General features: G+C 37.0%; 1 protein-coding gene across 3 annotated transcripts in view; it reads right to left on the reverse strand.

Annotated features, from left to right (window-relative positions):
- Nucleotides 1-23,193, reverse strand: part of ANKIB1 (ankyrin repeat and IBR domain containing 1) — a 149,450-nt gene that overhangs the window by 44,723 nt on the left and 81,534 nt on the right. For all 3 annotated transcript variants that reach the window (XM_069086162.1, XM_069086160.1, XM_069086161.1), the window contains exons 6-8: nt 11,834-12,042; nt 7,281-7,369; nt 2,107-2,251 (exon numbers count right to left, since the gene is read on the reverse strand). In XM_069086162.1, the coding sequence (XP_068942263.1) occupies nt 2,107-2,251; nt 7,281-7,369; nt 11,834-12,042 (443 nt within the window). The remainder of the gene's footprint in view (nt 1-2,106; nt 2,252-7,280; nt 7,370-11,833; nt 12,043-23,193) is intronic.

A 23,193-nucleotide genomic window follows, 5' to 3' on the forward strand; every position in this document is an offset into this window, starting at 1 on the left:
AGCTGGATTCTTGCTTATCTTGCTAATCTCATTATTCCTATATGCTCTTTCTACTGTTCAAATTGCTGCATGCTCTGCCACATATGATATTTTTCCTTCCACCACCTTTCATGGGTGAATACACGCCCCAGACATGGAATTTATTCTCCATTCACTTCCATACTCTAGCATCCTGGGGGTTTCTTCGAAGCATAGCTCTGTTGCTACCTACTACTGTATTGGATTATAAACGTCTTGAGGGCAGGAACTAATCTTTGAATTCACTTCCCCTAACCTGCCCCACTGCCTGCCTACCACACTTTATATACCTGTTAGGTGCTAAATATATGATGAATGAATTATGAAATTGTTCCACAAATAGCTGATGAATTTTGTTCCAAATTTCTGAAAGCAGTGTTCTTTTCTTTGATTGAATGAGCAGAGAAAGCATCTATAATAATAAATTATCATTTTAAAGAAATTGCTGTAATCAGTTATTAGTGATCTTCCAAAATGTGGGTAATCTCACACTTGATATTATTTTAAATATAATTTGTATTTCTTCATACGAATGCCACATCCTCTAGTAATTTCCTCATGGGTTAACCTTATTTCATATAGTAGATGCTTAAGAAATTGATTAGAATGAGAAAATGGATAGGTTATCTCCTCAGGGAATCCACACTGATTACATCACAGATCTAGTCTCTCCTGTACATGAATCTTCCACACAACTGACCAAGTGATATTCCTAAATTCCAGGTCTGCCCATGACCCACCCTACTGAAGAAGCTCCAGTGGTCCCTCTCTTCTACCTCTAGATTCAAATATACACTCCTCTGTGGGCCATTTAAAGCTCTCCACCATTTGGTTCCAGCTTACCTTTCCAGATTTAGCCCACATCACTCCCTTTCATGTACTTGGTTGTCCAGTCAAAAAGGACTCTCATACCTGACACATCTCTATCTCCAGGCTCTGGACTTTTTCCCATGTTGCTCTTCATGCCAAGGATGCTTCTGTCCCTCACTTCAAAACATGCTCAAGAGCCTTCCCCACCACAAAAATTCCTTTTACAGGTTTTGAACCTATTTGTAAGTGTTGTTTCACCTCACAATATATAAGTGACTTGGAGGCAGTGACTGATTGAGTCACTGATATATAAACCACAAGAAACTTGGTCAATAGCTTCTCCATTTTATGGATTTTTAAGAAAGACAATATGGCCAACAATATGATACTGTAGCACACTGACCATGTCAGGGGTCCTGCCCTAGTTCTGGATGCCACATTGTAAGGAGGATTACAATAGTAGGATCCAGGAAAATGAAGGGCGTCAAGATGTTACTATTTGAGGACTGCCCCAGAGAACTAAGTATGTGTGCCTACTAGAGCTACTGGAAAGAGGAAGGAGGTTCAGGAGGCTGTGGATTCTCCTAGTCATGGCTAGAGGAGGCATACTATTGTTCATGGATGGGCTGCAATATATGCCCGAGATCGCTTCCAGTTCAGACTCTGACTCTATTTTCCATTACCAGTCCCTCTTTGCTTGACTCCAAGTAACACCATGCCCCACTCAAGGAGAAGCTGCTCAGCAGGATGATGACTGGGGTTTTGATACTCTATACCTTCTCAACTCATCCTCAGTTGCCTCTCCCCTCTGACTGAAAGGTTAGAGGATGAAGTACTAAATTCCTCCCAAAATTCTTCCATATAGAGGTTTCCAACCTTCCAGGTAACTCCATTTTCCATTAGCAGCTCTGCAGGGCTTCAATTCCACAAAACCCCATGCCCCCTACAGAATACTCCTGATGGATTCTCTCCCCACCCACCCCCAGCCCCAATCCCTTTCAGCTTCCTTTCGTGTATTCTATTTTCCTCCATTAGACTATAAGCTCTTTGAGGGCAGGGATTATCTCTATCTTTTTTTTCTTTCTTACTTAAATTCCCAGCACTTAGCAGTGTCTGGCACACGGTAGACACTTAATAAATGTTTCTTGAATTGAATCTATGCGTCAGAGGGATGATTGCTAATAGGTTTTAAAATGAAAATTAGACTGTATAGATGATGTGGAATTAAAAAATGAAGCCAAGCTCATGTTTTACTCAGAGTTAAATAACTTAGTTTACCTTAATATCAAATTGTAGGTATCGTTTGTCCATCTCTTTGGAAACCACACTTTCAATGACATCCACTGGTACCAGCTGGAAGCACTCATAGGCTGGGCAGAAAATGTTATGGGCTTCACCTTCTTGAATTTTCAGATTCAAAAATCTATCAAAGTTATGAATTGATTAATTGTTGGAAAAAAGAAGACACTGCTGAAAATAATTTTGAAACTAGTTTTACAACAATGTTTCTCTGGGAGACACATGCCATCCATTTTCCTTTATCTTAAACAATGAAATGACAGTGGAAGGCATAAAAAGAATTATTACATATGAATTGCAGAATATTAAGTGAAATACAAAAACAAACTATCACATATTCTACCATTCTATACTTGAGTCTTCTTTGCATTTTGTAAAAAATTAATGACATTTAAAATATAGTGTTAAAGAATCACATTATAGTTAGATTGCAGACAGATTAATTCAACTCCCAAATACTTTTAATAAAAAGGGAACAGTGGTGAATATAAAGGAAAACTGAAAGGTAATCCAAATTCTTTACTGATTGGTCCTTTTAAAAATATTCATTTAAATTCTCCTGGCTAATTCTAAAACAGCAATATGCACCAAAGGATTGTGAAAGGTAGAAAACCCTTATTTCAGTGCTTAGGAGTTAGAATAAGAATTTGCATTCAAGGGAAACATTTTGTAATTGTGCATAGTGGCAATGGAATATGTACAGAGTGGAGCCAGGGCTACTGGAGTTACAAAGGCAGGTATAGTGCTGGTCCTTCCTCTAAAATGTGCCAACATTTAGAACGGTCTCTGGCATGTGGAAGGTGCTTGATGAATATTTGTTGACTGCTCTTCTACTTGGTTTGTATGCTCACGAAGTACTACATGAATTTAGGTAGGATAAACATTCTTTGCTTTCCCCTGTGCAAATATGTAGCAATGAATAAGCTCAATAAATTAAGCAGAGGGCTTTCCGGTTTTGTATATGTCAGTAAGATAGATCGTATGGCCTCTTTATGCCATGCATAACAGGTCTCCCCCCCCAAAAAATCAATTGCCACAATCTCTGTTGTTTTAGTTCTGTGGTCATGACTAAGATGGAGCTGGGTTCAGCATCTAGTCATCTCCTAAGAATGGAGAGTCCCTAAAAATTTGGTTTGATTCTGGTAAAAGCAGAACTAAATAAGATTCAAGTCATTTATATGGTGGGTTATAGCTTAACATGCCATTCAGGTTGTTTGTCATTCAGTACTCAAAGAAGACCAATGACATCATGATGTTGGGGTCAAGGTACAGTGTATTCGACTGTGGTTGATCAGTCCATTGTGAATTTGAAAGACCCTGCCAAACTTGAAAGGTCAAGCACAAACAGTCCATTTGAACACTGGGGATGGAGATGTCTCTCAGACAGACCTTGAGAACGTCCCCTTGTATAGCTTCTTCTGACCTCTGTGTGAGCACTTGTCTTACGCGAGTTCTCGGTAAAATAGTCTTTTAGGTTTGGCATTTGTGCTACATGGGCCAGCCCATTAGAGATGTGCTCTCTGCAGGAGAATTTGAATGCTTGGCAGTGCAGCTGGAGAAAGGACGTCAGTGTCTGGTACCTTATATTGTCAGGTGATCTTCAGAATTTTCCTAAGACAATTCAAATGGAAGTGGTTCAGTTTCCTGGCATGGCGCTAGTAGACTGTCCAGGTTTCACAACAATGAAGTCAGCACAACAGCTCTGGGGCCTTCAGTTTGGTAGGTAGTCTATTACCTTTTCTCTCCCATACTTTCTTTTGGAGCCTCTATAACATGGAGCTAACTATGGCAATGCATACATCAATCTCATCATCTATGTGGACATATTATATGTCTGGAAAATATACTGCCAAGGTAAGTGAACTAATCCATAGCATTCAAAATTTCTCCATTTGCCATAACCAATAGTCTCAAATATGGATGGTGTGGTGCTGTCTGGTGGAGAACCTCCGTTTTCTTGGTGTGGATTGTCAGGCCAAAATTAGCACAACTAGTAGAAAACTGATCCATACTTGGCTGCATCTCAGCCTCCAAGATTCAATGACCACTGGTGCATGGAATGTGAACATGCAACATGAAAGAAGAACAGCTCTTGTGAGAGAACTCAGCAGGTCATATCCAAATAGCAGCCCTGAATGAAACAAGGTTGGCAAGCGATGGCCAGATTACTGAAGTCAGAGGGGATACGTGTTTTTCTGGAGCAGTTGCTAAGATGAGAAGCTCTGTGAAGCTGGTGTATATTTTACAATCAAAACTCATCTAGTCAACAAACTTGTACGCCTCTCAAAAAAAGTGAATGACAGGCTCATGACAATGTGATTGCCACTTGCAGGAAGGCACTACATCACCATCATCAATGCATATGCTCCCACCACGATGAACCCTGATGAGGTCAAAGGAAAATTTTATGAAGATCTAGAGACTCTCAATATCAATGTGCTGAAAGAGGATGATCTTGCAATTCTGGGTGACTTTAATGACAGAGTAGGCACAGACTATCAGATATGTTATGGAGTCTTTGTGATGAAACAACAGTCACTTACAATGGAAGACGTGTGTGTCACATGACCCCATCACCAACACTGTTTTTTGTTTGTGTAAACACAATACATCATGTATGCAACTTTGCAGCAAGCACTACCATTTAATAGATTCAGTCATTGCAAAGAGAAGAGACATGCAGGATGTGAGAGTAATGGAGGTAACGTGTGGTAGAAAGTGCTGGACTGATCACAGACTTATGCTCTCCATGCTAAACAATCAAAAAGAGGCAGCCTCATGTCAACAGATTAGAGTACTTCTCCATTGTGCTTCTCTATGCGTAAACAGTTTATTGCTAAGCTAGAGGGAAAGCTGAGCCAGCACACAGCAAAGTGGAGCAGAAAAGGAGTGGGCACTTGGTATACAACACGGCATTTGTGCATCTGGGCCAGAACACTCACAAATATCAGGATTGGTTTGACAAAGATGATGGGGAAATTCAGAAGAGATTTAGTTTTACACTGATAGCAACAATCCAAAGTGTATCTATGAAGCCTTGAAGACTATTTATGGGCCAAAGACCTGTGATGTATCACAATTACTCAGTGCTGATAGAGCCATATTGATTAGTGATAAGGATATAATCCTGGAAAGATCATAAGAGAACTCACTTCCAGAGAGTTCTAAATAAACTATCATCAGCCAAAGCTGAAGATGGTGACTATATATCTCAGGTTGAAGTCAATCCCTCTCTGGCTGCACTTCCAACTAAAGAAGAGGTACTAACTGCCATTAGGTTCCTCTTTTGTGGCAATGCACCTGGTGCTGATTCCATCCCAGCAGAGATTTACAAAGCAGGGGGTCCATTGCTCATACAGAAGCTGAAACTGCTCACAGTCTCATTCTTGTTCATCCAAGGAGTAGACTCAGACCTGAAACTGCTCTATGCCCAAAGTATTGGCACAATATACAGAGTGCTGTCAGACTTGCAGTCAAGAAACCTGAATTTCAAATCCATCCTCAGGCACTTATTAGCCATGTAACCCAGGCAAATCATATAATCTCTGGCCTTGCTTTCCTCATCTGTAAAATGGGGAAAATAACAAAACCTATCTCCCAGAACTGTTGTCAGGATAAAATATTTGTAAAGTGTTTTGCAAACCTTAATATACTATGTAAATACTAGCTATTAATGTTATTAAAACAATTCATTCAGTTGACTCTCCAATCAAAAGTGAAAAATGGCCTTTGGGCATTGCTCTGAATGAAGACTACAATTTTCTATTCTGTAATAAACTACCAATCTTAGACTTTTAAAAATGTTTTCTTCACTTCTATTTCTTTAATTTTTGTGCACTTTTTATATACTCAATCTTTACTTTGATCTACTATTCAACATTATTTTTTCCCATTATATAAAAAATTTCCATATACTCAGACAAATCAAGGAAAGTATAAATTGATGATACAAGACTTTACATTAAATGTACAACTGACCTTCTATAAAAAGAGAAAAGTTTATGACCTCATTTTTTTTCAAACAAGAAAGCAGTGAGGATTTATGATACAGGTGTGCTAGACTTAGCCACAAAGAAAACAATCAGTCTGGAATGATAAAAGTACCAGGGCACAAAGGGAAGAGGAAATTAGGTGGAATCTGCATGAAAAGACAGCATGTCCTTTTGTCAGGGAGGTGTCAAATGGTGGTAACAGTCCTTTATCAGATGGTAGAGCTACTAGAGTCCTTTATGGGGGGGGGGGGGTGACTGCCTTCCTTAGAATGTCACCAAGGGCCATTCAATCTCTGCTCCTGTAGCCTCTGTTAGCTCAGAAGTCTAGTTATTGGGACCTCTGCCTCAGCTTTCAGTCTATGCATTCGCTTTTTCCTTCACTTGGCTCTCATGGTACAAGGGAAGTTGAGAAGATAGCTATGAACTAATTTCTGCCTCCACATGTTTCTACCTTACTCTCATCATTCCCTGATAATCTCAGAGGAAGAAGGAGTCATTCCTTCCTTGCATCTCAACCTCTTCAAATCCCAAGGCCTCCTGTATTTCACACTTATGTCCCCTTCTCTAGTATATTTGATTTCTTCAACTGTATTAGTTTTTTCCTTTCTCTTTCAAAACATTCTATCTCAGTTGTACTTTGCTTTTATATTCCCACTGCCTTTATTACCTTGTGCCTGAACTACTTCAAAAGTAAAAAACGATCTCCCCTTTCCCATGTGTGTAATATTTTCAATTAGGAGGTAAGAGCTGGACCTATAATGTTTCTGGTATAAGGAACCATTGATGAGAAAAACCTTAATTCTTCTTTGGAACCACACTTTTTCTCTGAAAATGTTACTTCAAGACATTTACTTTAGCAACTGTTTCTTGATATATTCAGGCAATTCTTAATATATATGTTTACTCTTTAAAAAAAATAATATATATTTAAATATAACACGTTAAAATATAACAAAATGGAAAAATACTAAAAATGCACCCGTGTTTTTGAAGCAAAACAAAAATTCTCACCTCTGATAAGAATTAAAATTATAAAGAATTTCAGTGTAATTATGACACTAGTAAAAATGTCATTATCATAAAGGTTTTAAATGTAAGGTACTTAATAATTAAATTGGGAGATTATTTGGTAAGAAATACTAAGTTATACATAATACTCACGCTTCCCAACACGATCGACAAAAGTCATGTCCACATGGCATATCCACTGGGTCTTCAAACACAGAAATATTGCACATACAAATGTCACACTGTAGAGTAAGTTAAAAATACAATATATAAAACCATGACTTAGTGTAATTAAAAATTTGCTAAGGATACCATTTAGGATTTTAGGTCATTAATGTTATTAATAAATAATAATAACTGGCTTTTATATAGTGCTTGACAGTTTTCAATGCTACATATGTTTGTGTCTCATTTGAGTGTAAGAATAACTCTATGAAACAACTGTTAATTATCCCTATTTTAGGGAATAAGAAACAGATTGTGAAAGCTGAAGTGACTCTGTGACTACAGGGACAAATGTTAAAAGTATCTTAGGCAGGGTATAAATGCAAATCTCCCTGACTCCAGGACTAGCACTCTGTCCATTCTGTCATTTGTTAATCCATCACTATGTGTTAGGCACTTATGATAAGACTTCATTAAAAATTAGAGGTATCCAAAATGAAGTGAGATGGGCTACTTTGGGAGGTAGTGAGCTCTTCTCTCACTGAAGATCTTCAAGTAAAAACTAGATGACAACTTATATGACAAAGATGATTCTTTTTTAGCTGTGACTTGGAATAGACAGTCACTGAGATCACTTCCCAACTTTGTGATTGTAGTATAGTGGGCTAAAATATGGTAACTTTCTTAATCATGTTAGATGTTAAATATCAGAAAAGCAAAAAGTAGAGTAGTGGGGCAGCCAGGAAGCACAGCGAGTAAGAGCACCGGCCCCAGAGTCAAGATGACCTGGGATTGAATCTGGGCTCTGATACTTAGCACCACACCCAGAAATAACTGGCCATGTAACCTTGAGCAAGTTACTTAACCCCAATTGCTTAAAAAAATAAAAAAAAAAGTAGAGTAGTCACACTTAAGCATTAATTTGCATTGCAAAAATTTAATGACTTAAACAAAAAAAAATCTAAATTTTAATATTATATAACATACCAAAAACTGTTTATTAGGAAATGGAATCATGCAAATAAAAAAATGAGACACATTTTTAAAAAGCCAAAATAACATTCAGAAAGATAATTACACTCTATTCCACTTCCACCCATTTTGTGTCTTGAAAAGAATTTCTCTGGGTACCTTTCTGAATCAAGTTACTGAGTATGTACATTTCATATAAATATACTAAGAATGAACAAAGCAAAATTATACTTCCAAAGATGCTTTTCATATAAAGAATGAAGAGCTTTCATTTTGGTTAAATAATTCAAGACATTTCAGTTGTGCAACACACCATGCTGACACAATGTTCTTTTGAAATGCAGGTAATGGCACTACAGTTTTTGAATAAGTAAATATATAATTGAACAACTAATAGATATTTATTATTAAATACCTACTACGTGCCAGGCACTGCGCTAGGAGATGAGAAATCTGTAGGGTGGTTATAGAAGAGGAGGATCTGGATTTTAATCTTGGCTCTAGTACTTACTGAATATGTGTCTTTGACAAATCATTTAAATCCTCTAGGTTTTAGTTTCCTCAACTGTAAAAAAGGTTAGACTAGATTATATTTGAGATTTCTTTTACAGCTCTGTATCCTAAGGATCCTATAACCAAATGCAAAAAGAGGAGAAAGGGCAGAACAAGATCAAAAAGGAAAGAACAGTCTAGATTGGCTAGAATTTAGAATATATGAGTGGGCACAGAATAACATTATATTTAAAAGGCAGATTGGGACCAGATAAGGGAGTGAAATAATAGGAAAAGAAGTATATATTTAAGAAGTTTCTAAAAATTCTGAGAGTATAATAACTTTGGCAGCTGAATGAAAAATAAATGAGACTGGAAAGAGGAAGAGGCAATTTAATAGGCCAAGAGATGTGAAGCCCAGAAATAGTGTGGTGGTAGTTTGAGAGTAGGAGAAAAGGAGATGCGAATTAGGTGAAACTGGAGAGGAAGAATTGATACTTCTTAGAAAATGAATGGATGCAGGAGGTAAAAGAAAAACAAGCATCAAAAGTGAACTTAAAAGTCGGAGATTGTGGGGCTGGATGCAGGTGATGTCTGCAAAATAAAATAAGCTACAACGAGCAAAATATAATCAATTCTATTTTGGACATATTGAGTTTAAGATACCAGCAAGACATGTATCTGGAGACAGTTCTTAAGCAGCTAGATGAGAAGAGAACCTGGGCACATATACAGAGTTCCAAGAAAATTCATAAACATAGACTATAAATGGGGGAGGGTATAAAACAACAGAGAAATGAGCTGAGGAAAAAGGCTGCTCTATAACACTTGAGGTGGAGAAGACAACAATAAAACAGTTAAGACCAAGAAGAAAGAGTGAGAGAGACAAGAACTAGGAGCTAACAAAACTACTAAAGTGAGAAGGAGGAGGGTGGGATGTGTATTTGGACATCAAAACTACAAAAGAAGGGAGTAGTCAATGGCATCAAATGCTGAAGGAAACTTTTAAAAAGGATAAGGACTAAAAAAGGGTCACTGATACCCCTGGAGGGAGCAGTCTTACTAAATGATGGGGCAAGATCATGGTAGGAGAGAGCTATAGAATGACTGCCTAGGAAGGAAACATAGGCACCATACATAGCCTATGTTCTCCAGGAATTTAGCAGTGAAGGCAAGAAGCAACATAGGATACTGGTTTGAAAGAACGGCAATGCCAAAGGAAGTTTTCTTTTTTTGGGAGATAAGGAAATACTTGAATATGTTTGAAGGTAGACTGGACTGAGGATAAGAAAATGATTGATGACACAAAGCCCTGGAAAACCTGTCAAGGCTGTAAGGAAGAAAAAAAAAAATCTTTATTTTCAGTACAATAATGTGATCACATATTTTCTATTATTCAATATTTCTATTTTTTTCATACATTTCCATCTATATTGGTTTTAGTCTAGATTATGTTCGACCTTAAGGAAATATATACGAAATTCTTTTTCATAATACTCAACTGTCATGGAACAACAAGTGGGTTTTTTACTCATTTTACTCACTAGTGCTTTTTTTAAAGTATTAGAGTATATATGGGTTTGCAGTTCATAAAAACTCCAAAAACTGTTAAAAACTTGTGGTAAAATTTTAATTTATTAGTCAGAATTACTTATTATCTAAAAAAGGGTTTTTCACTTATGTCAAAGGACACCATGGACCCATCTGACAGTCTGGTGAAACCTCTGATCTTCTCAAGAATGTTTTTTAATACATAAAATATATAAGATTACACAGGAAACCAATTATGCTGAAATAGTAAAAAAAAAAAAAACCAAAACCCAACAGTCCTTTATGTTGTACCTTCTTAGCTGGAAATGTTTCCAAACTTTATCTAAACCAGTTTTGCTCTATACTTACTTCTCTATATCAGACAATACTGCTCATGATTATTTTTCATCCTTGTTTTTAATACAAGTTCATATATATATATATATATATATTTTTTTTTTTTTTTTGCTTTTTGGAGGTTGGAGGGCAGGGCAATTGGGATTAAGTGACTTGCCCAAGGTAACACGGCTAGTAAGTGTTAACTGTCTTTGTAAGTGTAACCATATTTGAACTCGGGTCCTTCTGACTCCAGGGCTGGTGCTCTATTCACTGAGCCACTTAGCCGCCCCCAAGTTTATATTTTAACCTAGAACTGACTTTAAGCAACCACGTAGTCAGGTATTTACTGAGTAAAGGCTGTCAGTCCCTGGCACACAGGAAGTATTTAAGGATTACTGACCTACCAGATGACTAGTTTCTTTTCTTATTGAGGTAATTAATTTGAAGAACTGTCATTTATCAGTAATAATCACAATTAATAAACTATAAAGATAGCAATAACAGTAGCAGTTAGCATCTGTACACCACCTGCTGTACTCCAGGCACTGCACCAAGGTCTTATCAAGTATTAGCCATATGATCCTTACAATATTATGCAGGGAGGTAGATGCTACGTTATCCCCATTTTCCAGTTGAAAAAAACTGAAGCAAACAGAGGTGAAATGACTTAAGCTGCCCAAGGTCACACAGCTCTTAAGTGTCTGATGTCACATTTGAACTCGGATCTTCCTGATTCCAGACTCAGGGCTCTATCCCCGGTGCCACCTGGTACCACTACTAAACTGGCCAAACTTTTGTATGAAGTTACTATGTTCAGGACTGATGTTGCACCTATAATTCAAGTGACATGTTGTGATTTTCATTTACTTGTTTTGGTAACCCAGAGTTAGAGCATTTCGATTGTATACCATGTTTTTCTCATTACTATTATTCTTGGGGTGTTTTAAAATGACTAATTCTGATCTTAGTTCTAAGGGGCAAATAGACTTACTGCAGAGATACCTGACTCAGAAATAAGTTCCACATCAATAATAAGCTTTTTTGCTGTCAAACATAACCTATCTCACATGTTCTGATGTTGTTTCCTGCTTGCTTTGGCCACTGCCTATCAATTTTTTTTTCATAAGAACTCATTAAACAAAAGGAAACTATAACCATTTAGAAGTTCAAGTATAAGAGCAATGATCAGTTTCAAGATGAATACGCACCAAAGCTGTATCCAGGTCACCAGGGGATAAACTAATTTCATCTGGAGAAGTGACAGAAGAGCGAGTTGTTCTGGGAGTTCGAGGAGAAGGAAGTGTGTCCCAGGCATTGTAGCCACTTGGAGGTGGGGTTGGCATCTGAACACCTGAACGTTGGCAGCAGTTCTCGGGATTAGACATCCATGCTTCAAGTAATTTTTCCCTGTCCCAATCTCAATAAAAATGAGAAAAATAATGCTCAGTAAAAACAAAATATTAGTTTTAAAAAATCCTAATCCTGAATGAGATTAAGAGTAATTAAGATCCTTTAAAAATGCCAACATGTATAAGTATATTACAGGCACTACCGTGTTTCCCCGATAATAAGACCTATCCCGAAAATAAGCCCTCCCCTTTACTGTGTAAGATTCCTTTAAAATAAGCCCTCCCCCGAAAATAAGCCCTATTGAGATTGCTACTGTAGTGAAGGTGATCCCCTGCGCTACTGGCTATATTACGCTACCCTCTGTATGCACCGTCCCCCCCCCCGTGAAACGCATGCCACGCTCCGAGCTGCATCCAATCAGAGCTGCAGCAGTGAGCGCGTCATCCTGTTCTTTATTGAATTCATTATTGAATAAAGGTACATTTTTTTGTTCACATTTACCTGTTTATTAAAATTGCTGTCAATGTTCATTAAAATAAGCCCTCCCCTGAAAATAAGCCCTCTGGGGTTTTTCTGTCCAAAAAATATAATAAGACAGTGTCTTATTATCGGGGAAACACGGTAATAATTCATGGAGTCAGGCTACCTCAAGACACTTACATTAGGAAAGCTATCAAGCCTTTCAGTGTCTCACTTCTTTATAAGATAGGGATAATAAAAGGCGCAACATCATTCTAACAAAATAATGAAAGAAAAATTTTAGAATACTACAGCACTAAATATAAATGAGTTTTTTTTGTATATGTATGTACATACACAATATGTAATATATTAAGCCATTAGGAAAATATAAATTATATTCATATGATCACATGGATCTCATGATATGGAGAAAGAAAAGACATTAAAGATGATCTAGCCCAACCCTTTCACTCAATCATTAAAAAAAGAGAAGCAAATTGACTGAGCCAACCAAGGTAAATTCAATTATTTATAAGTGGAAAATATTATACAGAAATGTTGACACATAACAATGAAATATGATTCAGAGGGAACGATGGAACTCCAAACGCTTTAATATATCTCATTTTGATTTCCCACACAATCTTCCCTTTCAATCAATATACAGAGATGGTTTACTCATTTAATTGTGGAATTCTGCAGACTCAGATTCAAATTTCAGCTTCCCACTTAGTTGAGACTAATACATTATCATACAATTATATTAGGGTCTTTCAGCTTTAGGATGCTTCAAAACCCCTCCAAAACCAGTTTAGCTCTCTCTAAGTAAGTCAGGATGCTGAAAAATTTCCTGATCAACTGACATATAACATTCAACAAAGAAAAAAATTAATTTTAAAAAGTAAGATTTTGGATTAGGTTCCACATTAAATTCAATGTAATCCACTTTATAGTTTTATTTTTGGTGTAGTGTATAGTAGAATTATGATAATAACAAATGTATGTAGCACTTTAAGGTTTGCAAGTATCGTTTCATTTGATCTTCACAACTGCCCTTTGAGACAGTTGTTATTCTTACAGAAGGGGATATGATTTTATTTTTATAAAAAATATTTTTCCCAACTGCATGTAAAAACTTTTTAACATTAAAAAAATCTGAGTTTCAAATTCACTTTCAAATTCTCCTCCTCCTCTCCTCCCCCCTTCCTGAGAAGGCAAGCACATTGATACAGAATATACATGTGCAATGATGCAAAACACATTACATATTAGTAATGTAGCAAAATAAAGCACAGAATCCACCAAAAATTAAACATGAAAAAACAGTACGTTTCAATCTGCATCAAGACTCTCACATCTTTCTCTGGAGGCAGATAGCATTTTTCATCATGAGTCCTTTGGAACTGTCTTCTGTGATTACTGTATTGCTGGGAGAGTTAAGTCATTCACAGCTGATCATTGTACAATATTGCTGTTATTGTGTACAATGTTCTGCTTCTGCTCACTTTATTCTTCAACAGTTGATGTAAGTCCTTGCAGGTTTTTCTGAAACCATTTTGCTCTTCATTTCTTACAGTAAAATACTATTCCATTACAATCATATACCACAGCCTGCCTATTTAGCCATTCCCCAACTGATAGACAATCCCCCAATTTCCAATTCTTTGTCACCACACAAAAAGCTGCTATTAATATTTTCATACAAATAGGTCCTAAAATCTAGTAGTGGTATTGATGAATCAAGTGCATGTGCTGTTTTGTCCCGTTGTGTACAGTTCCAAACTGTTCTCCAGATTGGTTGTATTGATTCACAACTCCAACCTGTACTAGTGTCCCAATTTTCAAACATTCATTCCAACATTTATCATTGTCCTTTTCTGTTATATTAGCCAATCTGCTACAGGTCACGTGATACCTTGGACTTGTTTCAATTTGCAGTTTTCTAGTCAGTAGTAATTTAGGGTATTTTTTCATATGACTATAAACAGGTTTGATTTTTTTTTTACCTGAAAACCTACCTATCCATATCCTTTGATTATTTTCCAATTGGGAAATAACATGCATTTTTATAAATTTGATTCAATTCTTTATATATTGTAGAAATGAGACCTTTATCAAAGACATTTACTAAAAACAGTTTTCCCCAGATTTCTGCATTCCTTTTAATCTTGGCTACCCTGGTTTTGTTTGTGCAAAAACCTTTTAATATAATAAAAATCAGTCATTTTATATTTTTGTAATGTTCTCTCATTTGGTCCTAAATTCTTCCAATTCATAGATCTGACAGGTAAACTATTCTATTCTCCTTCAATTTGTCCATGGAATTTGTTGCCCTTTATGTCTAGATCACATACCCAATTGGACTTTATCTTGGTATGCAGTGTGAGATATTGGTACATACTTAGTTTCTGCCAAACTGTTTTCCAGTTTTCCTGGTAGCTTTTGTCAAATAGTGAGCTCTTGTCCCCAAAGCTTGGATCTTTAGATTTATTCAAGGTAAATTAGTATGGTCATTTATTGCCATGTCTTGGGTACCTAATCTATTCCACTGATCTACCACATTTTTTCAGCCAGTAGCAGATTGTTTTGATGACTACCACTCACACATACAGTTCGAGATCTGGTAGTTAGGCCACTTCCACATTTAATTCCTTTGATATTCTTGATATTTTGTTCTTTGGGAGGAAATTTTTATGATTTTTTCTAGCCCTATAACGTAATTTTTTGGTAGTTTGACTGGTATGGCATTAGTAGAACTGTCATTTTTATTATTTCAACCAGCCTAACTATAAGCAAGTAATATTTTCCAAATGTTTAGATGTGACATTGTGTGAAAAGCCTTTTGTAAATGTGTTCTTAGAGTTTCTGAGTTTGTTTTGGCAGGTAGAGTACCAAGTATTTTATATTGTATATGATTATCGTTATTACCACCACCATTGTAATTTTAAATGGAATCTCTTTATCTCTTGCTGCTGGATTTTGTTGGTAATATCTAGAAATGCTTATGATTTTTTATATAAATTTATTTTATATCCTGCAACTCTGCTAAAGTTATTATTTCAACTAGTTGTTTGTTTTTTTTGCTTTTGGAGGGCAAATGGAGTTAAGTGACTTGCGCAAGGTCACACGACAAGGGTTTTTTGGGTGTGTTAAGTGTCTAAGCCCAGATTTGAACTCAGGTCCTCCTGACTCCAGGGCCAGTGCTCTATTCACTGCACCATCTAGCCGCCCCATCTAGTTTTTAAAAAAATGATTCTCTGTGCATATCATCATTTCATCTGCAGTGATGGCTTTGTTTCCTCATTGCCTATGTGAATTCTTTCAACTTCTTTTCCTTCTCTTTGTTATAGCTAGCATTTCTAGTAAATATTTAATAATAGTGCTGATGACAGGCATCCTTTACACCCTGATCTTCTTTGGAAGGCTTCTATTTTATCCCATTACAGATGTTTCATGACAATTTTATTTATTTTTCAAAGCAATTGGGGTTAAGTAACTTGCTCAAGATTACACGGCCAGTTATTTTGTGTGGGTGTTAAGTATCTGAGGCCGGAACCGATCCTGGGTCTCCCAACTCCGGGGCCGGCACTCTTACTCACTGCGCCACCTGGCCGCCCCTCATGACAATTTTAGATAGATATTATTTATTTTAAAGAAAGCCTCATTTACTAAGTTCTCTTGCATTCAAATAGGAATGGATATTATATTTTGTCAAAAACTTTCTCTGCGTTTATTGATAGTGATATGATTTCTGTTGTTTTTGTTATCGATATGTTCACTTATGCAGATAGTTTTCCTAATACTGAAGCAGCCTTGCATTTCTGGTGTAAATCCCACTTAGTCACAGTGTATGATCCTGGTGATATACAATCATAATTTCCTTGCTAGTATTTTATTTAATATGCTTTGTATTACCTATCAATTGCGGAATGCCTGAACAAGTTGTGGTATGGGATTATGATGGAATGCTACTATACTATAGGAAATGATGAGCAGGAAGCTCTCAGAAAAACTTGAACTAACAATATTCTAGGATGATTGGCTGTGAATGACTTAGCCCTTCTCAGTAATACAACAATCCAAGACAACTCTGAAGGATTTATGATGAGAAATGCTATTCATCCTCAGACAAAGAACTGACAGTGTTTGCAGATTCAAGTATACTTTTTTCCCACTTTATTTTTCTGGAGGGTTTTTTTTGGGGGGGAGGGGGTGGTCTGTTTTGTTTTACAACATGACTATTATGGTAGTGTTATGCATGACTACATAGGTATAACCTGTATTGAATTGCTTGCCTTTACAGTAGGTGAGGATGGGCAGCAAGGGAGAGAATTTGGAACTCAAAAGTTTTTAAAATGAATTGTTAAAAACTCTTTTTTACAAGTAATTGGGGTTTAAATACTAAATAAAATTTTAAGATGTTTGCATTAATCTTTCATTTGGGAAATGGGTCTCTAGTTTTCGTCTTTTTGCCTTAGGTAGTATCAAAACTGTATTTCTGTCATAAAACGAATTTGGCAGGGCACCTTTGCCTGGTTATTCCAAATAGTTTACATAGTATTGGAATTAACTGTTCTCTAAATGTTTAGTAGAATGTACTTGTGAAATCAACTGGCCTGGGGATTTCTTCTTTAATTGGGAGTTCATTGGTGGCTTGTTCAAATTATTTTTTCTAAGATGGTGTTGATTAAGCATTCTATTTCCTCTCTGTTAACCTGAGTAATTTATATTTTTGCAAATATGCATCCATTTTATTAAGATTATCAGATTTAATAGCAAAGATTGGGCAAAATAGTTCTTAATAATTGCTTTAATTCCCTCTTCCTTAGGGGTGAATTCACCTTTTTTATTTTTGACACTGGAAATTTGATTTTCTTCTTTTTAAAATCAAATTAACTAAAGGGTTATCAACTTTATTGTTTTTTCCCCATAAAACCAGCCCCTAGTTTTATTAGTTCAATGATTTTCTTACTTTCAATTTATATTAATCTCTTTTTTGATTTTCAGGATTTCCAATTTGGTGTATAATTGGGAAGGTTTAATTTATTCTTTTCCAAGCTTTTTTAGTTGCATGTATAATTCATTGATCTGTTCTTTCTCTATTTTACTGATGTGAGCATTTAGAGATATTTTTAATCTTTCTATGGATCTTTCATGAATATCATTATTGCAGTATGATCTGAAAAGGGTGCATTTAATATTTCTGCTTTTCTGCCTCTGGTTGTGAGATTTTTATGCCTCAATACATGGCCAATCTTTGTGAACAGTGCTGTTGAGAAAAAGGTATATTCCTTTTTATTCCCATTCAACTTTCTACAGGTTTATTATATCTAACTTTTCTAAAATGCTGTTTATTTCCTCAACTTATTTTTTAAAATTAGATTTATCTAGTCCCGAAAGGGGCTGGCTGAGGTCCCCCACTAGTATGATTTTACTTTCTATTTCTTCCTGTAACTAAATTAAGTTTTCTATTAAGAATTTGGATGCTATATCATGACTTATATGTTTATATTTTGTTTTTGTATGTTTATATTTTATGTTTGATATTACTTCACTGACTATGGTACCTGTGAGCCAGATGTAGTTTCCTTATCTTTAATGGGATATATTCTTACTTTTGCTTTGAGATTATGATTGGTACTCCTGCTTTTTTACTTCAGATAAAGCATAACAGATTTTATACCAGCCCCTTTCCTTCACCATGTGTGTCTGTGCTTCAAGTGTTTCTTTGTAAACAACATATTGTAGAATTCTGATTTTAATCCACTCTCCTATCCACTTCTATTTTATGGGTGAGTTCATTCTGTTCACATTCAATTATGATTACTGTGTCTTCCCCTCCATTCTATTTTTCCTATTTATCCCTCTCTCCCTCCTTTCACCATGTGTCCCCTCCTCACAATTGTTATGCTTTTGACTACCATCTCTCCCAGGTCACCTTCTCTTCTATAAGTCACTGCCCCCCTCTACTTCCCCATAGGGTAGATAGATAAATGCTATTCCCTTTATGAGCCCATTCTTATTAGAGTAAGGTTCACATGTTGCCTGCCCTCCCCATCTTCCCTTACACTAAAGTAACTTTCATACCTCTTTTAAGTGAGATAATTTCCCCCATTCTATCTCTCCTATTCCCCTTCTCCTAGTATATCCCTCTTTCTTACCCTTCAAATTTTTTTTATGATTCCTTGTTAGCCAACTTACAGTTCTTCTAACTTTCTTAATAGTGGTAAAGTTCTTAAGAATTACAAGTATCATTTTCCTACATAGGAATGTAAATAGTTTAACCTTAATGAATCCCTTGTGACTTCTCTTTCCTATTTACCTTTTTATGCTTCTCTTAACTCCTGCATTTAAAAATGAAATTTTCTGTTCATCTCTGGTCTTTTTCATCAAGAATGTTTGAAAGTCCTCTATTTCACTGAATATCCATTTTTCCCCCTGAAGGATTATAGGCAGTTTCATTGGGTAGGTGATTTCTTGGTTGTAAGCCTAGCTCTGTTGCCTTCTGGACTATCACATTCCAAGTCCTTTGATTTTTTAATAAATAAACTGCCAAATCTTGTGTTATTCTGGCTGTGCCTCCACAATACTCGAATTGTTTCTATCTGGCTGCTTACAATATTTTCTCTTTGACCTAGTAGCTCTGGAATGTGGTTATCATATTCCTGAGAGTCTTCATTTTGTTTTTTTCTTCTTCTTCTTCTTCTTTTTTTTTTTTTTTTTGCTTTTTGAAGGGCAATTGGGATTAAGTGGCTTGCCCAGGGTCACACGGCTAGTTTTTGTGTTAAGTGTCTGAGGCTGGATCCAAACCCAGGTCTTCCTGACTCCAGGGGCCAGTGTTCTATTTACTGCGCCACCTAGCTGCCGTTTTTTTTTTTAGGTGGTGATGGGTAGATCCTTTCAATTTCTACTTTGCCCTCTGCTTCTAGAATACCAGAACAGTTTTCCTTGAAAAATGATATCTAGACTTTTTTTCTTTTAAATCACAGCTTTCAGGTAGTCCAATAATTTTAAAATTACCCCTCTTCACTTAAATTTCTGGTCAGTTGCTTTTTCAATGAGATGTTTTACATTTTCTTCTAATTTTTTTTATTCTTTTGAGTTTGCTTCTTGACATCTCATGGAGTCATTACCTTCCATTTGCCTGATTCTAATATTTAAGGAATTATTTTCTTCAGTGATTTTTTGTCCTTCCTTTTCCATTTGGCCAATTCTACTAGCTGGCGCAGTGGACAGAATGCTGGGCCTGGAGTCAGGAAGACAACTTCCCAAGTTCAGATATGGCCTCAGACATTTACCAGCTGTGTGACCCTGGGAAAGTCACTTAACCCTGATGGCCTCAGCTTCCTCATATGCAAAATGAACTAGAGAAGGAAATGGCAAATCACTTCAGTATCTTTGCCAAGAAAACCCCAACTAAAGTCAGGAAGAGTTGGACATGACTGAAAATAATTGAACAACAAAATTTAAGGAGTTGTTTTCTTCACTAAATTTTTGTGTATCTTTTCCCATTTTTTTTAATGCTTCCTTTACCAAGCTGTTGACTCTTCTTACATGATTCTCTTGCATCACTCTCATTTCTTTTCCTATTTATTCTTCTACCTCTTAGCTGATTTTTCTTTATGGGGCCTGACACCAATTCACATTTTTCTTTGAGGCTTCATATTTTGGCATTATTGTCCTCTTTTGAGTTTGTGTATTTTCATCTTCCCTGTGACCATAATAACTTTCTATGGTCAGGTTCTTTTCATTTTGTTAATTTTTTGTTTTTTTTTTTCCTATTTTTTCTAGCCTATTTCTTGACTTTTAATTTTATGTTAAAGTTGAGCTCTGTTCCTGGGGTGGAAGGGACACTGTTCCACCCTTGGGATTTTTCATATTGCTATTTTCAGAGTTAATTCTTGGAACCTTTAAGTGTTTGGTTCTTCTAGAGAGGTCTGATTTGAGGAGAGGTGTGGTCACTGCTCTGTGGAGTGGTTTGCAAGCAACCACAAGCACTCTTCCTCCTTGGCTGCACATTTTAATTTGTTAGTGGTTTAGTGTTCCTCCCCACCCTGGGACTATGACCTGGGAGATCTGTTGAGTGTGTGCTGGAGACACGCGCATCAAGTCAAGTCAACTAGCATTCGTCAAGTGTCAGGCACAGTGGTAGGAGGTACTGGGGATACAAACAAAGGCAAAATGGTTTCTGCTCTTAAGTAGCTCACAATGTAACAGGAAGAGACAATCTCAAGGGCAAGGCATTAAGATTAAACAGGTTCAGGAAAGGCTTCAGTGGAAGAAGGCAGGGCTTTAGCAGACGAGTAAAGCCAAGAAGTGTAGCTGAGAAGGGAAAGAAATCCAAGCATGGGAGATAACCAATGAAAACGGTGAGGTGGGAAGTGAGGCGTCTTCTGTGAAGAACAAGGAAGACAGTATCACAGAAACACAGAGTACGTGAGGAGAAGTAAGGTTCAATAACTGAAAGACAGGAAGAAGTCAAGTTGTTAAGGGCTATAATACAGGAAAAAAAAAAAAACAGAAAACATATAAAATAGAAGATTTTGGTCATGACCAAAATCATGATATGCTCAGACCAGTGTCTTAGAAAGATCATTCTTTTTTTCTTTCTTTCTGGAGGGGGGAAGGTAGGGTAATTGGGGTTAAGTGACTTGCCCAAGGTCACACAGCTTCTAAGTGCTGAGGCAAGATTTGAACTCTGGTCCTCCTGGCTCCAGGGCCAGTGCTCTATCACTGTACCACCTAGCCGCCCCTAGAAAGATCATTCTGAAAGGTAAGTGGAGGATGATCTAGAGTAGGAGGAGACCTGAGGCAATGAAATTTACCACAAGACAATTGCAATAATCCAGGCATTAGATATAGGGACCTGAATCAGGGTGATGGCAGCATCAGAAATAACAGATTGTGCAGAAAAGATGTTGCAAAGATAGAAGCAGCAGAACTTTCCATCACATTGAATATGGGATATAAGAGTGAGGATTCAAGGACAACACCCATGAGCAGAGCCTGAGTGACTGGGATGATGGTGAGAACCTCGACAACTATGGTAAAGTAAGAAAGCAGGAAAGCAGTTTCAGGGAAAAGACAAAGAGTTCTGTTTTAGAAATGTCGTGGTATATAAAAGGCAGTTGGAGATACATGACTAGTAGTAGGGAAAGAGGTTAGGTATGGACAAATAGACTTGGGAATCATCTGCTGAAAGAAAATAAATGAAATCGTGGGAATTGTAGTAAAGGTAGAAAAGAACCTGAGAGAGTGCCTGAAAAGACCCTAAATGTTTTCAGGAATGACACTGGTGAAGACATCTCTAGTAAAGGAGACAGAAAAGGTCTGGTCATATAGTTAGGAGGAGGACCAGGAGAGAGCATTATCCTGAAAACCAGCAGAGAAGAGAGTAGGAAGGAAACGAAGGCTGCAGAAAGTTCAAGAAGAATGAGAACTAAGGCAAGGCCATTAGACTGGGCAAATAAGAGATTGTTAGTAACATTAAAGAACCAAGTTTTGGCTGAATGATCAGAAGCCAGCATGCAAATAGTTAAGACAAGAAGGTGAGTAAAAGAAGTAGATAACCCTCCTTTGCAGACTGCCTTCTCAAGGAGTTTAGGCACAAAAGGGAAGAGAAAGAATAGCTCATGAGGATGGATGGATCAAGCGATGGTTTTCTGAAGATAGGGGAGATAGCTAATAGGGACATAAGGGAGAGAGTGGTGGTGATAGAAGGGTCAATCGACTACAGAAGACAGGAGGGAATGTGATCACTTGCGTTAACAGTGGTTTTTCTATGAAAGTGAAAGGGATGTGAAGGAGAATACAGAGGTAGAAGTCATCTGGGTAATATGAGATGATGAAGAAAGATATAGGGGCAACTCTTGGTGACTGGTCTCAAATTTTTCAGTGAAATATTAAGGCCATATTAAGAGTCTTTGTTGAGAAGGTTTGGGGTAGAGGGAAATATGGGAGGTTTTAAGGATGAATGAAGTTTTAGAAAAGCAACTGTGATGAATGGAAAAGAGAATCGATGAAAGAGGTGTAAACAGATGGCCTTATCACAGTGAAAGCTCAGTAAGATTATGTAACAAAACTTTGTAGTGCCCTAGGCAGCATAGTTTCATGATTTTTTGCAGTTTAATTCAGCAGCATGTAAGGAGCAAAAAAAAAAAAAAGACTGTAGGAATAATTTAAGGCTGTGATTTGGCAGAGCAAAATCTCTGTTAGGATAATGAGGCAAGGCACTTGAAAAAAAAGTAGACAGTGTAGAACTAAACTAGTATACCAAGGGGTCAAGATTCGGAAGGGAAGAAAGAACAGCCAGTGAAGGGGTGAAGGATGACCTGGGAAAGAACTGAGGGATGGAGAAACTGGAGGTAACAATGACGTTGAAGAGCAGGTGTGTGTGTGATCCCTATCTCAAGCCAGGGCTATGGAAGGATGGGCTCCCACTGAGTAGCTCTCAGCCAGGCAATACTGTATAGAGGGGAAAGTAGCCATACCACCCAGAAATGTGGTTCTAAGAAATGAAAGAAGGATGAAATTGCAGAATGAAATCAGAGCTCTTGCAGGGGTGGCTAGAGGGCAGAGTGAATAGAGCACTGGCCCTGGAGTCAGGAGGACCTGAGTTCAAATCTGGCCTCAGGCACTTTGACACACTAGCCGTGTGACTTTGGGCAAGTCACTTAGCCCCAATTGTCCTCCAAAAAGCGAAAGAAAGAAAAGAAAGAAAGAAAGAAAGAAAGAAAGAAAGAAAGAAAGAAAGAAA

The sequence above is a fragment of the Petaurus breviceps genome, unplaced genomic scaffold (assembly GCF_028583685.1).
Source record: "Petaurus breviceps papuanus isolate PSGF00001 unplaced genomic scaffold, PetGlider_PUasm1.0 178, whole genome shotgun sequence".
Taxonomy (NCBI): domain Eukaryota; kingdom Metazoa; phylum Chordata; class Mammalia; order Diprotodontia; family Petauridae; genus Petaurus; species Petaurus breviceps.